The sequence below is a fragment of the Saccopteryx leptura genome, chromosome 2 (assembly GCF_036850995.1).
Source record: "Saccopteryx leptura isolate mSacLep1 chromosome 2, mSacLep1_pri_phased_curated, whole genome shotgun sequence".
Classification (NCBI taxonomy): Eukaryota; Metazoa; Chordata; class Mammalia; order Chiroptera; family Emballonuridae; genus Saccopteryx; species Saccopteryx leptura.
In genome coordinates, this window is record NC_089504.1 from 218,998,586 (window position 1) to 219,015,791 (window position 17,206).

The 17,206-nt window shown below is 44.7% G+C and overlaps 1 protein-coding gene across 1 annotated transcript in view; it reads left to right on the top strand.

The window, feature by feature from the left end:
* The window catches only part of DSCAM (DS cell adhesion molecule), a 636,673-nt gene that overhangs the window by 549,566 nt on the left and 69,901 nt on the right, over positions 1-17,206 (top strand). The window contains exons 19-20 of the mRNA XM_066370162.1: positions 7,431-7,586; positions 12,610-12,743. Of these exons, the coding sequence (XP_066226259.1) occupies positions 7,431-7,586; positions 12,610-12,743 (290 nt within the window). The remainder of the gene's footprint in view (positions 1-7,430; positions 7,587-12,609; positions 12,744-17,206) is intronic.

Below are 17,206 nucleotides of genomic sequence, written 5' to 3' on the forward strand. Positions count from 1 at the left end.
AAGGTTGACTTCTTCCTAATCACCAACAAAACTCAGCAGGAAATTTCTTAAATTCCTGTCACTAAATTCCAAGGGGGCTTGGAAGGAATGCTGGAACACCTTGAGGGGAATATTATCACTCTGCATGAGGACCCATTATATTCATAACTCTCCATTTCTGTCTCCTTCTCTGCCTGTTTCTTTCTCTCCTCCTCCCTCCCTTCCCCCTGCTTTTTCTCACTCATTCTTGTTTCTTTGTGGGGGGGTTTTCTTCTTTCAAGTTGTAGTACAGAAATTCTCCTGTTTGGGCAAAGTACCTGCTCAGGTAGTGACAAGATTGGGGCCAGAAGTTTCTTGGTTCAAATAGATGTTTATGTCTTTGCTTTTCGAGGTTGGTGTTTCTGAGCCTGGCTGGCCCCCCTCCCTGAGCATGATGGGTTCCCACCTGCACTGCAGCCCTCACAAGAAAGGCTTCCCAAGGTCACCTCGCTGCTTACGTCCAGATGTGGGCAGCCCACACACACATCCTCCCCGGCTGTTCGTTCTCCAGCCTCCGCCTGCACCCCTGCCCCTGGGTCCTGCATCCCCGGGTGTCTCTCAGCCTCTCTTATTGGGTTTGGCCTCCTGGTGCATGCTCATCACTGAGTTTGAGCAAACACAGCCAGGGCCCCTGGCTGTACCCCACTCCTGCTCAGGACCCCCTGTTCTGCTCTGCCAAGCAGGTAAATGGACCTCAGAAGCTACAGGGAGCTCGGCTCTTGGTGCCAGAAGAGAGGAAAGAAGAGGCATTAGCAAAATTATCATAATTTGCTAAGTAAAAAGCAGTGTCAAAGCCTTAGCTGCTCATGCCTGTAACCAGGCTCACTTCTCTGGGCCAAGGATCAGGCCCAGTTCCTCTTGATATGCAATGTAGCTCCTTGCACAGCACCAGGCTCTGGGAGGCATTCGGGAAGGAGTCACATGCTCGTCCTTGCAGCACATGGGCTTACTGAGCACCTACTCCCTGCTGGACTCACACTAGACACTGAGGAAGCAGCGTCTGCCCAGGGGATGTTCTAGGCCAGTGAGCAGGGGAGGGACTCCTGAATGGAGAGCCACAAGCCCAATAGTGCACAGCCAGCCCCTGGGGGACAGAGTTAAGTAGATGATTCTTTCACAACTCCACTGTCTCCTCCCCAAGAAGCTTTTGAAAACACCCTAGATGTAAAGTTTAAAACAAAAATTTGCTGAAGGAGCTCTTTTATTAACTTAACACTATAGTATATCATTGCATATGTGTTTCTGTTCCTCATCTTTTTTTTTTTTTTTGTATTTTTCTGAAGCTGGAAACAGGGAGAGACAGTCAGACAGACTCCTGCATGCGCCTGACCGGGATCCACCCGGCACGCCCACCAGGGGCGACGCTCTGCCCACCAGGGGGCGATGCTCTGCCCCTCTGGGGCATCGCTCTGTTGTGACCAGAGCCACTCTAGCGCCTGGGGCAGAAGCCAAGGAGCCATCCCCAGCGCCCGGGCCATCTTTGCTCCAATGGAACCTCGCTGCAGGAGGGGAAGAGAGAGACAGAGAGGAAGGGGGGGGTGGAGAAGCAAATGGGCGCTTCTCCTATGTGCCCTGGCCAGGAATCGAACCCGGGTGCCCCGCACGCCAGGCCGACGCTCTACCGCTGAGCCAACCGGCCAGGGCCCTGTTCCTCATCTTGAACAAGATAAAAGGGAACACCTTAACACACTCACCTAAAGACAGCGTTACACTAAAATTATTCCATTTTTGTTCTTATTGGAAATACTTCCAGTACCCAGTGGTGACTCTTCGTTCGTATTTTCACACAGCACTCGTGCTCACTGGCCTGCCTGCCAGTATCTTAGTTCTATGATGAATGGTGTGGCTTATCGCGTTCAGTCAACTTCACACTCTTACTCTTTCAAAACTTACATATTCAAACACATAAACTTAAACAAATAATGCTTTGGAAATGCATAGTGTTTCTAAAGATATTTTTACTCACTGTGTTAAGATCAAAGTGATATGGCCCTGGCCAGATAGCTCAGTTGGTTAAAACGTCATCCCAATAAACCAAGGTTGTGGGTTTGATCCCCGGTTAGGGCCCATACAAGAATCAACCAATAAATACATAAATAAGTGGAACAACAAACAGTGTTTATCTCTCTTTCTCTCTCTCTCTCTCTCAAATCAATTAAAAAGGTCAAAGTGATATGCTCAATGTCTAATGTAGAAGTCCTATACTTAACTTCCCTCAGAGAGAAACCTGTTTATGACAGTCATGACTTCCCTGCTACCTGTGAGAGAACACTGATGAATGAGCAGGTAATTCCACAGAATTACTGGATGCTTTTGGACAAACTCCTCAGGCTGTGGCCCTGAGGTTTCCACAGACATAGAGCATATAGTGACTGTGTAGCGAACTATGCCCACTGATCCGTGAAAACATATTGCACACACATACATTCTCATTCACACACACATTTACACACTTTTATTCATACACACATTCTCTCATACATACAAACACATGCACACACTCACAATACACATGCACACTCACACATACTCTTTCACACACACACACACACACACACACACACACACTCACACAGGCTAGAAGAGGCAGAGGTAATTACTGCTGCTGTGATTAGCAATTGCCCCAAACATTTTCAAAAATATTAATAAGTAATTTGTCATTGTTAACATGATTAGATTAAGTGAAATTAGTTAACATATCTTTGATAGCATAGGTTAAACACACAATATGTTGGTGAAATTTCTGAGTATTTTATCATAACCAGAAGGTTAAATAATGCTTGTGACCTAGCCAAAGCCATTTATCTGACATTGCTGGGGCATCCTGAAAAGTCACCCCTTCCATTGAACCCAAGCTACTGCTCATCACTTTTGTCTTTCTTCAGGAAAAACATGTTTTAGAGCAAAGTAATGTACAGATACAAAGTGGGGTGACCGCAGCCACAGCCATGGTAAGTGGCTACCTTAACACATTCTGAGAATGAGAGAGAGTTGAAATAAATACATAAATCTATTTTGTTTCAAAATATACATTTTTTTTAAAAAAAAGCTTTTTGTAAAAGAATTAGTGTTATTTCTGAATTTGTTTTATAGATTCATTTCATAGTGTTTTACTTTGATGACCAACCAGACACTCTTCTCCACTTCCCATATTTAAAAAAATAATAACCCTGTTGGTGCTATGAGAGATAGATGACAGATATCCATGTTAAACCATGAAAAGAGAACCAGATCTAAAAAATAAAATGGAAAATGAAGCGTGCTGCTTTGCATTTGGCTTTTTTCATAATTTTTCTTCTTATTTCCCCTGTATCTGCTAATCATAGAGGCTCTCCTGACCTGGGACACCCCGCTACCAGGGGGCATGAGGGACATTGTGCAGGGTTGAATCTGGCAGTCGGGTAGTTTTAGAAATCTTTGGGGATCATTTTGATTGAGAATTTTATTTATTTATTTATTTTTTTTGTATATTTTTTTCCAAAGTCAGAAGCAGGGAAGCAGTCAGACTTCCACATGTGCCCAACCGGGATCCACCCAGCATGCCCACCAGGGGACGATGCTCTGCCCATCTGGGGCATTGCTCTGTTGCAACCAGAGCCATTCTAGTGCCTGAGGCAGCGGCCATGGAGCCATCCTCAGCGCCCGGGCCAACTTTGCTCCAATGGAGCCTCGGCTGCGGGAGGGGAAGAGAGAGACAGAGAGGAAGGAGAAGGGGGAGGGGTGGAGAAGCAGATGGGCACTTCTCCTATGTGCCGTGGCCAGGAACTGAACCTGGGACTTCTACATGCCAGGCCAATGCTCTACTGCTGAGCCAACCAGCCAGGGCCTTGAATGGGGGTTTTAAATGCAGTCATATTCCTGGTTCATGATAACTGAGTTCATCAAAGCAATATAAACCCCCAATATGAATAAACACCCTAACACTCATTGTAATTAGCATGGTCACTGATGAGCAGGTGTGATTCTTTGGCTTAATTGCTGCTCTTTGGAAAGACCAGGCGCCCCACTTGCCTTCTCTCCCTTACTCCTCTCCTCCTTCTCCTCCTCCTCCTGCTCCTCCTCATGGCCTCATTCAGGAGCAACCCTTCCTATGGGTACAGCCTCTCCCACATTATGTATTTGAGCCCATTTTCTCTGTGCGGTGGAGACTCCCAGGCCCCTTTTAAAGAGAAAAGCAAACAAATGAAAGGCAGAGGCCCCAAGAGGTCAAATGATTTAAGTTCTCATGACTAGTTCCTGGCACAGCCCCAGGGAACTCTCTGTCTCCTTAGAAACATTTCCCCTGAGTGTGTTTGCATGTGTGCAAGTGCATATGTGTGTGTGCTTGTCAGTGCAGCCATGAGTGTGCATGTGTTTATATTTGTATGTGTGTTTGTGTGCATATGTGTGTGCTGGCATGTATATATGCATGTGCTTCATGTGTGTGCATGTGTGCAGCTGTGTATATGTATTTGTGTGTGTGTATGTGTGTTTAATTTTTGGCACAATGTATGTAGAAGTGTAGAAGTTTCTTTTTTTTTTTTTTTTTTTTTTTTTTCTGAAGCTGGAAACGGGGAGAGATAGTCAGACAGACTCCCGCATGCGCGCGACCGGGATCCACCCAGCACGCCCACCAGGGGCGACGCTCTGCCCACCAGGGGGCGATGCTCTGCCCCTCTGGGGCATCGCTCTGTTGCGACCAGAGCCACTCTAGTGCCTGGGGCAGAGGCCAAGGAGCCATCCCCAGCGCCCGGGCCATCTTTGCTCCAATGGAGCCTGGGCTGCGGGAGGGGAAGAGAGAGACAGAGAGGAAGGAGAGGGGGAGGGGTGGAGAAGCAGATGAGCGCTTCTCCTGTGTGCCCTGGCCGGGAATCAAACCCGGGACCCCTGCACACCAGGCCGATGCTCTACCACTGAGCCAACCAGCCAGGACTGTAGAAGTTTCTAAATCTGAAAAGATCTTAGAAGATTTATGCTTATACTTTTTCTCATTAACATTTAGAGGTTTTATTCTAATCCAATTGCCCTATCTTAAATATGTTCAGAAAAATAAAAATTATATGTGAATAATATAATGGTAAAAGACCTTTGGTCACCCAGGATGGACCCTGCCTTCAGAGGGAGTATTCCTAACTCTCCTGAGTCTAACATGACTGACTTAATGAATGCGCAATGCCACACACATGAGCAAATAGTTTTCTCATATTCATAAGCATCTGTTGAGGCTTCCAAATTGTGGTCCCTAAAAATCTTTCTTCTTCTGGCCTCCCCAGAAGACACTGGGCTAACTGTGTCTTTTGAGGGCTGCCCCATTGCCTGGCTCTCTCCTCCAGCAGAGCATCCTGCCCCCAGAACTTGCCCACCATCTGTTCACAGTGCAAACAGGCCTTTAGCTCACACTCAGGTCTGAGGCTGAGTCTGTGCCCCCACATCCCTCGTGTGCCCCTTCCTCTACTGCCCTGTAACCCTCGCCACACACAGACTCCCAGCACACATGTGACAAGACTCGCCACCCATGCGCTACTTCACAGTCAGCATTTCTCCTGTGCCTGCTTCCACTCTGATCCTCCTGGGGATGACCAAAAGCAAACATTGAAAAGGATATCTCCATCATCACAATGACAAATAGGTGGCTATTAATCTATGAAATTCCATGCAATATTCCAGAAGAATGGAGACAAGAAAGACAAAACTCAGAAAGAGAAAACCAGGCCATCCAAAAGCCCATGGCACCTAGCTGATAGTACATTTCCATGGAGTGGCCATGGCCCAGTGGCTGAGATGGTGGACGGTGGTGTTAGGCCACACACTGTGGTTCCACGACCTTGCTCTCAGCCACTGTACCAGGGGTCTCCAAACTTTTTACACAGGGGGCCAGTTCACTGTCCCTCAGACCATTGAAGGGCTGCCAAATACAGTGGTCCTCTCACTGACCACCAATGAAAGAGGTGCCCCTTCCGGAAGTGCAGTGAGGGCTGGATAAATGGCCTCAGGGGGCTACATTGCGGCCCGCGGGCCGTAGTTTGGGGATGCCTGCACTGTACTGAGCTCTGTGACCTTGGACTATGTGTTGGTCCTCTCTCTGCCTCCATTTTCTCTCCTGTAAAATGTAGAAATACTAGAGTCCCTGTAATGGTTAAATGAGTCAATGCGTGTGCCTAGAACAGTGCTGATGCCCAAGCAAGCACGTGCAGCATGCCAGTTACCTCTCCTCAGGTAAGAACAAGCAGAGAACTAGTAGGCAGCCTTATGGCTCTCTACATGTTTGCAAAGTCAGCCTTTCTGACCGCCAGCTGCCCAGAGAGGATCTCTCTGTACCTCTACCTCCCACCCATCCTCTCAGTAACTAGGCACATGGGACGGGGCGCAGGCAGTCCCAAACCTTCCATGGTCGGACACCTGCCTGTGGAGTGAGCCATTCCTCGGGCCTCTCCCTCCTGCTCTGGCTCCTCCACAGGTGGCTCCTTTCAAAACCTAAACATAGGTGGAGGTATTAAAACATCACCATTAGTTTTCTCAAATCGCCATGTATAACATGCCCAAGAGGGGAGAGCATAATGTTCCACCTTTGAACATTATCAGCTGATCTCACCCCAGAAGACAGAGCCTTTTTCGCTAACAGCAAGTTTCTGACACATCAGCATGTCATGTCAGCGAGGATGTGGAGAGGGTTATTCCAGGTGAAAAGAGTTTGCTAAGCCACCTCAACTTAGCTCAGAGATTAGAGAAGAACAGCTGAGGTTCTTAAAGATACGTGCATGTTGATTTTGAGTAGGTTTTAAAAACAAAAGCAAAAAACAAAACTCGGCCTGCAGTTGTTTTTGGTTTTTTCTGGAGGTGATGCTATGTCTACCTTGATTGTCATAATGGTATCACACATGTATGCATATGTCCAAATTCATTAAAATGTACACATTAAATGCATGCAGAGTTTTAAAATTTATTTATTAATAGCAGTTGACATATAATATTATATTAGTTTCAGGTGTACAAGATAGTAGATAGACATTTATACACCTTCCGAAGTGATTATCACGTGTCACTGTACATGGTATGATGCAGAAGCTTCTTAATGAGCAGTCGGTAATGTGTCTACGGAGTGAGCAATATATGGTCCTCAGCTTTTTGGGATTGGGGTGCAAGGGACATGCGTGATTAGCTGGAAGAATTCAGGGGCGTGGCAACCGTGGTGTTGGCGTTGGGTTTATAACACTTAACTTGGAGTGAATGGCTCTGTTTTCCAGACAGATGTCCCATGGCATTTTGATATGAATGATCTTGTTCAGATGGAAAGGCCATGCACAGTCCTCTTTGAGCAATTTTAGGGTGTGGCACATGGAAGCGCATGGCCCCATGCTGAACATCCAGGACAACACCGGGAAAGGCGCATGCTCACAGCCGCAGTAACCGGATCATGTGTTCTTGTCCTCCAGAGCTAGGTGAGATTAAAAACATCACCACAACGCAGCCTTCCCTGGAGCTGGACGGGCTGGAAAAATATACCAACTATAGCATCCAGGTGTTGGCGTTTACCCGCGCCGGAGATGGCGTCAGGAGTGAGCAGATCTTCACTAGGACCAAAGAGGATGGTGAGAAATGGGGTGGGTCTGGGTACAACACTCAGTTCCTGTCTGAAACACCAGGAGACATGGGAGGCTCCTGCCAAGTGGCAGCATTCCCAGGCTGGAGCTATTGTTAGGAAGTCTCGATGGAAGAGCTCACCTTAATTTGCTGGGCTAATTCTTAACTTTGTGCATACCTTCTGCTGCCCTTCAAACTATGCCAGCATGATTCAGACCATCAACTTCCTAGTGCCTTTGTTTGGATATCCATTGTTTCTCTCATCCCCTATAATTTTTTTGGCCAAGTATTATTTTAAGCAAAAAAATAAATAAATAAAATTTCCTTTTATCTCAGAGCTGTAAAAATTGCCATACATACCTGTTTTGTATACCGTGAGAATAATTTTAGTGACTCTCTAGCTATTAAGCATAAACTCTGATTATTCCCAGCCTTCTACTTGAAAATTATGTAATGGTCAAGTCATATTATTCCATGCCAGCTTTAGAATCACTTTAGAATAAGCCCTTATTTTGAGAGCTTTATGTTAATTTTTAAAAATTTTAATAAGAATCTATGATGACTTGGTGAAACTTTAAATCACAGTGTCTTTTGTTTCAAACCATTAATTCTTGCCATTTCATGTAATTTAGACTTGGCTATGTGACTATTTCCCAAAGCTACAAAAACTATATGACAAATAGTTGGGTTTTTAAAATTATTTTAAGAGAAACTAAGGACCTTATCCAAGCCTGTCTGAAGAACAGTTCAAGTTCTAATAAATATTATAGGAATGAGAAAAGCAGTTTTCACTTTAATAAAGGAAGGATCAACTGATGTCCAGTTGACCCCATATGTAAGCCCCCACAGGAGAGCACAGTTATATCAAAGAAAGGGTTGAGATGAGACCATGATACCTAAGCTCTGTGCTAATTTGGCTCTGAGATTTGTTTGTCCTTTTTCCAGCTTCCTGTCCCCCAGGAAGCTGGTGGGTGGTTGGGTGGAAGCACAGTTACATATTGCAGAGAACTTACCATGTATTAACAACTTTGATGTCTCTGCAACCCATTCCTACCTAGAATGTCAAACATGTGGCTACTCCAGCTCCTATTCTCCCTATGGCTGCGAAGCCAAGGACCATGCTCCAAGGCCTGGGTAGACGCTTCTCTTCAGCACTTCTGTCCCCTAACAACATGTCCCTGAGCCCTGGCCGGTTGGCTCAGTGGTAGAGCATCGGCCTGGCGTGCAGGGGTCCCGGGTTCGATTCCCGGCCAGGGCACACAGGAGAAGTGCCCATCTGCTTCTCCACCCCTCCCCCTCTCCTTCCTCTCTGTCTCTCTCTTCCCCTCCCGTAGCCGAGGCTCCATTGGAGCAAAGATGGCCCGGGCGCTGGGGATGGCTCCTTGGCCTCTGCCCCAGGCGCTAGAGTGGCTCTGGTCGCAGAGCGACGCCCCGGAGGGGCAGAGCATCACCCCCTGGTGGGCAGAGCGTCGCCCCTGGTGGGTGTGCCGGGTGGATCCCGGTCAGGCGCATGCGGGAGTCTGTCTGACTGTCTCTCCCCGTTTCCAGCTTCAGAAAAAAAAACAAAAAACATGTCCCTGACATTCACAACCTGCCGCCTTCCACCTCACTCTGCTCTGACCTCAGCAAACCAGGTCCTGCTCCCTCAAGCAGTCCCGTCCCTCCACCCCACTTAGTATTTGCACTGTCTGTCTGGCCCTCCTTGTACCTTAGGACCTGCACACAAATTCAGCCTCATTTAGCTTTCATTTTTCTAAAATATTCAGGTAATTCTTCCTGGGAAAGTGTAAGTGTCAGCCAATTCTGCTCAAAGGCATTGGGTTATTTAGAGAAATTTTGTATCTGAAAGCAATGCCATAAGAAAGGCACACATTGGTAGAGAGGTCTGTAAAGTTATGTCCTGAGTGAAGACAGCTCTAATTTAATTTTTTAAAAGGAACAGACAAAGAGCCACTTTTAGATGCTGCAGCCCGTGGGACTTTGGGCACCTTACCTAACCTTCTCTGACTGTCTTCATGTACAAAATTTCCATAGCTATCAGACAGAATTAAGATATAAAAAGTAAAGTGATGTGTGCAAACACCTAGTTTGACACATTGTGGGATGATTCTTGACATTAGATATTTGATTATTTGATCTCAACTCCTTCAGTGCAGGGGCAGAACACTCTTTTGCATTGCTAAGTAATAACACAGATGTCACTGGAATTATTATTTAAAGAGCAAATTGATCAGCAACATGAATTTTAACACCTGCATTATTCAGAAGAGTGTGCAATTCCAATAAGAAGGGAAGGCTCACCACAGATTCTTACTGACTGGTCATTTTGGATCAAATTTTAATTAATTCTCCAGTATTAGAAATCATAGAGTTCTGTCTCAAAACTTGACCCCGAGACCCAAAGTCTAATCTCTCAGTCATAATTCTCTGCTTTCGCTACCAGTGCTAATGGTATATGGAGATGTGATTGACTGCTAGAAGGTCCTGCCTTGGGTATACCAGTTACCCCGGGCAGCAGGAGAAGCACTCCATGTGTACCTGTGTGTGGGACAAGGGGTGATGCAGAATTGAATGTCATTGTTCACTTGGGATAAGTCATCAGCACTTTTTTAAGGAAGCAGAGCAGAGATTAAATGGAAAGAAGGGGAAAAATAATATAATAATGAAATTATCTCCTAGATTCACATGAAAAAATCATTAGTGTAGAAATGATAAAGATTTGTGCTAGCCACCTTTATAGATTGAGTATCTGTCTAATATAAATAGACATTTTGGGCAGTTTCTAGAACCAAATGCAATTTTGTGTCTGACTCAAGGAAGGCACAAAAGCTAATGACCATAGGAGGAATGCTTAATAAAGTTAAGCATAGGTCTTGTGTATTAATCTACTATGAAGCCTTATGGTTTTGAAGTTTGGAATACACCATCAACTTCAGTTAAATTATGTAAAAATATGGGTAAAATTTTAGTAAAATAATAATTTCCCATATTCATAAAGTTGTTCCTCAGCGAGGCACTGTTGTGGGCACGGGTGGAAGTTTCCATGGTCATTGGTGTCTCACATGTAAGGAAATACTAATCATATTAACAAGAAATAGTCAATCTCATCCTCTATTTCCAATACATTCCCTAAACTAGGGATCCTAGCCCCTCAGTGTCAGGAGGCCTACAGGTTTCAATTGTGGTGTTCGGTGACATCTTAAAAAGGAAAAATTTATCACTTTCTAATAAAACACAGAAAGACAAAATAAATAAATACTAGATAAAAGAAATACATAGAATCAAAAATAAGACAAAATGTTTACTTCTGCAGGGGATAGTTTACAATCAAAACATTTGTTTATGGAGCAAGTTTTCTGTACCCAAAACAGAAGGATTCTTTGTTAATAGACATATTCCAAGGTCCATAGATGTTTTCTTGGGCCCACAGATTAAGTCTCAGGTCCATAAATATAGCCTTTGATCCCTGGACATATTCTCAGGGTATATGATAATTTCTCAACTTTCAGGTTCCCTTCCAAGGACTTCCAGTCAAATGAGACCATGCACCTCTGTTAAGCTACAAGAACAGAAGAGAATGTGTGCTGGTCTGGCTTTCTGTTTTGTATACAAGGCAGCTGATGTTGAATTCGAGAACATTTGTGTAATCCTAATGCTGTTTTATTTGCTGAGACTACAACCAGAGCCAAGCAGTGAGGAAAGAAGACACAAACAAAACACCATCTATAAATTTTCCAATTGTTACTTTCACTGTGGGGTGGGGGTGGGGGTGGGGGCGGGGCATAATGTAGCTTCAGTCCTGATCCTCTTCTGCAAAAGCAGACGTTGTGCGTGTGTAAAGAGAGATGGTTGTGCTTACTTTCAAAGATTTCCTGAGAGCCTCACTAGTGCACATCACTCTGAAAGGCACCCTGTGGGGAGAGGCCCGTGGGAGGTGTCACGTGTGATTGGTGCTCCCTCCCCAGTGGTTCACAGTTTCTTTGTTGGGACAGCTGAAAGTGGAGCTGAGTGGGTGAGAAACAAACAGGCGTCAGGCTGTCTCTCACCCTCTCATAAGTCAGTCAACACTGCTGAGGATCGCAGGGCCCACAGCGCACAGCTGTACTGCGTCGTGCTCTGTGCACTTGCGGGAACACCAGCAGCGCAACAGACCAGATGTCCTGGAAGATCCTCAGCCGTGTAGATTCCAAAGCGCCCTCTACTGCAATGACTCTCATATAGGTGCCTGTGAGGTCCATGGGCTTGGGGGGCCCCACTGGACGGGGTGAGCCCCGAGGTCCAGTGGGGACGCCTTGCTCCTCGCTCTACTTCAAGAAGAGCCACTCCACTTCACCACAGCTATATGGCAGTTTCCCACATGAGACTTGAGTTAAAAGATTTGTCTACTTTAAAGAATGTCTGAAAGCCATAGTAGGAGCAAAATATCAGATTTTGTGGAAATGGAAAGAGAAAGGGGCATGTATGCACTGCTGGGCTGTGCTGAGTGCAATGTGGATGCATCCATCCAATATCACCCCATCCGCTCACGGCTCAAAGACACCACTGTGGGTCTGAGGCTCCCATGGCTCCTGTGGCGGATCACATATGTGCATGCATGGGTGCACACATATACAGCACAGCACTCACACACACTAAACACACACACCCTACACACATATATCACACCACACACATAGACACACATACCACACACATCATAAATGCATGCACGAACACACACACACACACACACGCCTGCCTATGCCTGATCACCAAGGCCAGGAAAGGGATTATGACAAAAGTAAAGCAGAATAAAGTATCTGTATAACACTTAGTCAGACTTCTGTCAGACTTCAAACCAAGGCGGTATTTTTTGAGAACAACTTTGATGTTTGACATTACAACACATTATCAGAGGCCTTAACTGAGCAGAGGGTGTGGCGGGGTCCAGATGGCAGGGGGTGGGGCAGGGTCGGGTCACATCAGGCAGGTGGGCCTGAGTGCAGGTGTTGGCAACATGGCTGAGACTAAACTTGTGGCTCTCGTGTCTAGTTCCAGGTCCTCCTGCAGGCGTCAAGGCAGCCGCGGCCTCTGCCTCCATGGTCTTTGTGTCCTGGCTACCCCCGCTCAAGTTGAACGGCATCATCCGGAAGTACACTGTGTTCTGCTCCCACCCCTACCCCACAGTAAGTTGGTAAATAACCAAGTGCCTTTCAAGCCTCTTCAGCCCCAGCAGCAAGGGCTCACTGGGGACAGTGCTGTCCCTTCGCTTCCCACCTACTTGGGTCTGCCCAGTGGTTTTCTTTTTCCCCTGTTGTCTCCACACACAAAGCAACATCCTCATTTGTGCATCATTTGAAAATGCACGTCTAAATCCCAAGGGACACAATTGTCTAGAATTATTGTTTATTTGGTGACTTCCCACAAAACTGCCAGCGGCTTATCCAAATCAAAACCCAGGCTCCTTGATTGTGCCTTAATTGATAGTCAGTGGACAACACCTATTAATTTTGCTGTTGGACTCGTGACTAGATGCACTTCATACCTTCCCCCCACCTCCCTCTCCCTCCTTCCCTCCTTACTCCTCTCTCCCACCCTGACCTCTTCTCCTGCTCCATCCCCACTAAGAAGCAGCAGCAGGCAGACCCTGTTGTAATAGAGGGACTCTAATGAGGAGCAAAGACCTTTACTGACTAGTCAGTTGAGCTCATTGTGAAGGAATTAAAAATCAGAGTACTGAATATTTCAAACTGCAATATTTATTATCACTAATATTACCACCAGTGAAGTATACCTATAAAATATTTCTTAGACCAGCTACAAAAGGGAAATTTTAGAGAAAAGAAAAGAAAAAATGGTTCACTAAAATTAATGATGTTTCCATGGAAATTTTTATGACTTTTTTTTTTAGGTAAGTACCATATCTAATCCATTTTTATATCTCCCAGTATAGAATTGACATGCATAACCTTTCAATAATTATTTGTGGAATATATGTGAATTTATTTTGGTTTTATCCTGGTAAATATTGTACCTTAAGTTCACCATTTTTACTATTTTAAGTGTATAGCTCTGTGACATTAATTACACTCCTCTTGCTGCAGCCATCATCCTCATCTATCTCTAGAACTTTCTATCTTTCCCAACTGAAACTCTATCCCCATTGCACACTTATTCCCCTTTTCTACTCCCCCCCCAGCTTCTGGCCCCCACCATCCTACTTTCTGTCTATATATTGAGCTATTCTATGGACCTCATGTAGGTGAAATTACACAGCATTTGTCCTTTTGTGACTGGCTTACTTCACTCAGCATCGTGTGTTCAAGATTCAACCGTGGTATCACAGGTGTCAAAACTTCCTTACTTTTCAAGGCTGAATAACATTCCTAACTCATGTGTTCATTGATCCTTTAATTAACGTGATATGTTTTTCCAATTCTAGTGTCTGTAGGAGTCCCCAAGGGCTGTAGACAGTGGCCATGCTTAACGGTGGGGAGGTGGGCGAGCATGTGTGCAGCACCCTGAGGGCCAGCTCTCTGCTGCAAATAGCAAGTTGTGTGTTCTGCTGAGTAGATGTCAGCAGCGGCACCTCTGGAATTGAAGTAGATTTAATAGAAGATGGTCAAAGTTGGGTTCCAAAACTTATTTGTGAATTTCTTATTTGATTTCAAACATGCTGTTCATTCTCACCTGCTGAACCCTACCATCAAAGCCCAGAGGTGCAAAGCAGTGCAGATGCCCAGTTGAAATGCTGGCCAGTTGTATTCCTCTACTCGGAGAGGCAACTAACTCACTGAGGACCGCTCTTGCTAGCCCTGACAGAGACAAGATTGTTGTCACCATATCACCAAAGAGAGACGGTATTATTGCTGAGTAAAGACTACCCATACTCCATGATAATATGAAATGCTTCTTTATTTTTATTCATTCATGCATTCAATAACCTATTTGCTGTCAGATTCACATTTGCCATTTTGACTCTAACATGCTAGAAAGAGGCTAGCAGGGTACAGAAAACACCAGTGCATCACTCTGTCTCTGATTTCCCAACCTGGTCTTTACCTCTAAACTAAAAAATTCCACCTGGCTTATTTGGAATTAGTCCTGAGTGACCGAGGCTTTGTGAATGCTGGGAGCCCTGTAAGTCCCCATGAAAGCAGCCTATGAATGTCACACACTAAAAAAGGAAGAGTTATTCTCCTGAAGTCATGATCAAACAGTCTGCAGAATGGAATAGAAAGCATCTGCCTGGGATTTCCACATCCCATCATGCACAGAGCACTGGAATTTGACCACCCAGTACCTTCTTGATAAAACTCTTCTAAAAAATGATAGAAATGAGATCAAGGCAACCAGCAAAGGTGGAAAATACCTGAATTTCTCACCTGGCAGAGGTCTTACAGCCACCAGGAGAGCAACTCTGTGCTGCCTTTTGAGCATATTGGAAACCATGGTAGATCTGGGGATGTGGTCATCACAGTGCCTGTGGTCTGCCATGTGGCCTTGAAGTGCTCTACTCCCTCTCTCAAGCCCCTTGCTATTCCTCTACTTCAAACATCGAAGGACACAAAGCCTATTTTTCTCACAGTCCTTTTTTTAGAGTCATTTTAAGTTGACAGTAAAATTGAGTGGGAGCTACAGAGGTTTCCCATGAAACGCCTATGTTTTAAACAAACAAAAAAATTGCCTTTATAAGTAAATATCAGAGAGAATGAATACACTCAACTTTAGAGGTGAGCACATGAAAATCCCATCTGTTCTGTTTCTTATCAATTCTATTGAAAGATGATGTTTCCTTCATTGGAATTGATAAGAAATTCTAAGTGTCTAGAAAGTGGGTTTTTTTCCTCCCCATCTTTAGTTTATGTAATTATTTTAAGTCAGAAAACTGGATCTATCAGATTTCCAGAGGCTCATCCACGGCTGCCTATGCGGCAGGTGGACACCAGAGGGCAGTGCTAGCTCTGTGTATTTTTCTTGCTCCCGTATCTGAACCGCTTTTCCTTTGAAATGATCTCAGCTGAATGTGGAACATGAGAGGGTAACTCAGGACACAGCATGTCTGTCATTCCATCTTTTTTATAAGGGGCCCTCTGCTAACCTCCTTACTGATGTAAATTTTCTCTCAAAGTCCCCAAGCACTTTGTCAAAAGACACAGGCTCTTTTCTCTAAGGTGTGGAATCCATTGTCTAATCTTATGCATTTGCTTCATGGTGTTTTCTCCGTTCAGTTTAGCAAAAGATGGAATTTGAAATTTTGTGAGTGGCCTGACAGTAGACTACATGCTTGCAATGTCTGATGTCTAGGAGTGGAACCGGATAAATCTTGGTCTCATTGTCTGAAACCGGCAAAATGAATTAAAGGAGGGGGAAGGATGACTGTTTTCAGAAGACTACATATAAAAGATAATATGCAATGTCTCCCACACCCTGAAAAAAAATCAAAGTCTAATAAATATATGTAAATTACAAAACGTAAAGGCTATTTAGAACCATTTCCATCAGAATTGGCCATGAAATGCAGAGGTTATTTCCAAGGAAACATCCGAAATGGACTTCCCAGGAGTTTTTATGAAACCAGAATTGGTTTTCATAGGTCTGGGATGCTCAGAAGTAGCTTTCTCTCAAAGAAATTTGTCTAGGTTTTCCCCAGCCACATGAGGGCATGCTCAGGTGCAGAGTGCAAAAGGAAGCGCTGGTGGGTCCCAGGGGCGTGTAGAGCCCAGCCCGGGCCTGCACACAGAGGCTCTCTCCACAAAGCCCCGATGCACGAGTAACTCATTGCACATGTGTAAATGAAGCATGACTGCTTTCTTAGGCCAGCTTTTGGCATCTCCATAATTTCTAGTTTTGTCATTACAGAAGAAAGAGACCCACCCATAGGTCCATTAAGCAGAACTACGGAAGGATGATTTTCCTGTCAGTGATCTAAATGCACAGGCATTTTATCTAACTCCTGCTAAAATAGAAAGCATCCTACAAATTATCACACCCTTTCCAGCCTTATTAAGCAGAAATTTCATTATACAATTTAATCTCTATAGCAGGGATCGAGAACCTATGGCTCGCAAGCCAGATGTGGCTCTTTTGATGGCTGCATCTGGCTCACAGACAAATCTTTAATAAAAAAATAATAATGTTAAAAATATAAAACATTCTCATGTATTACAATCCATTCATTTTCTACCACTCATGTTCATGTTTGCGGGTTGCTGGAACCAATTACAGCTGTCCTCTGGGACAACACCAAATTTTTATTGGATAATGTGTAACATACACTGGTCTTTGTATGGCTCTCATGAAATTACATTTTAAAATATGTGGCATTCATGGTTCTCTCAGCCAAAAAAGTTCCTGACCCCTGCTCAATAGGATGACTCACAGCCATCATCCGTAAAATTTAGTTCAATGCAACATTTGCTGAACATCCACTATTTCAGCATGATTCTGAGTTTTTCAAAGGCATAACAATGACTGTGATTTTTGCACTTAAATTGACAAGCCACAATGGGGTCCAACTATGCCCCTGTCAAACAATAACATAAGAGATTATGGTCACGCAAAGTGAGGTTGAGAATCAGTTCTGAAGATCACTGAGATGAGAGGGAGCGAGCTTCCCGGGGATGGTGGCAGGCTGTTGGGGTAAAGA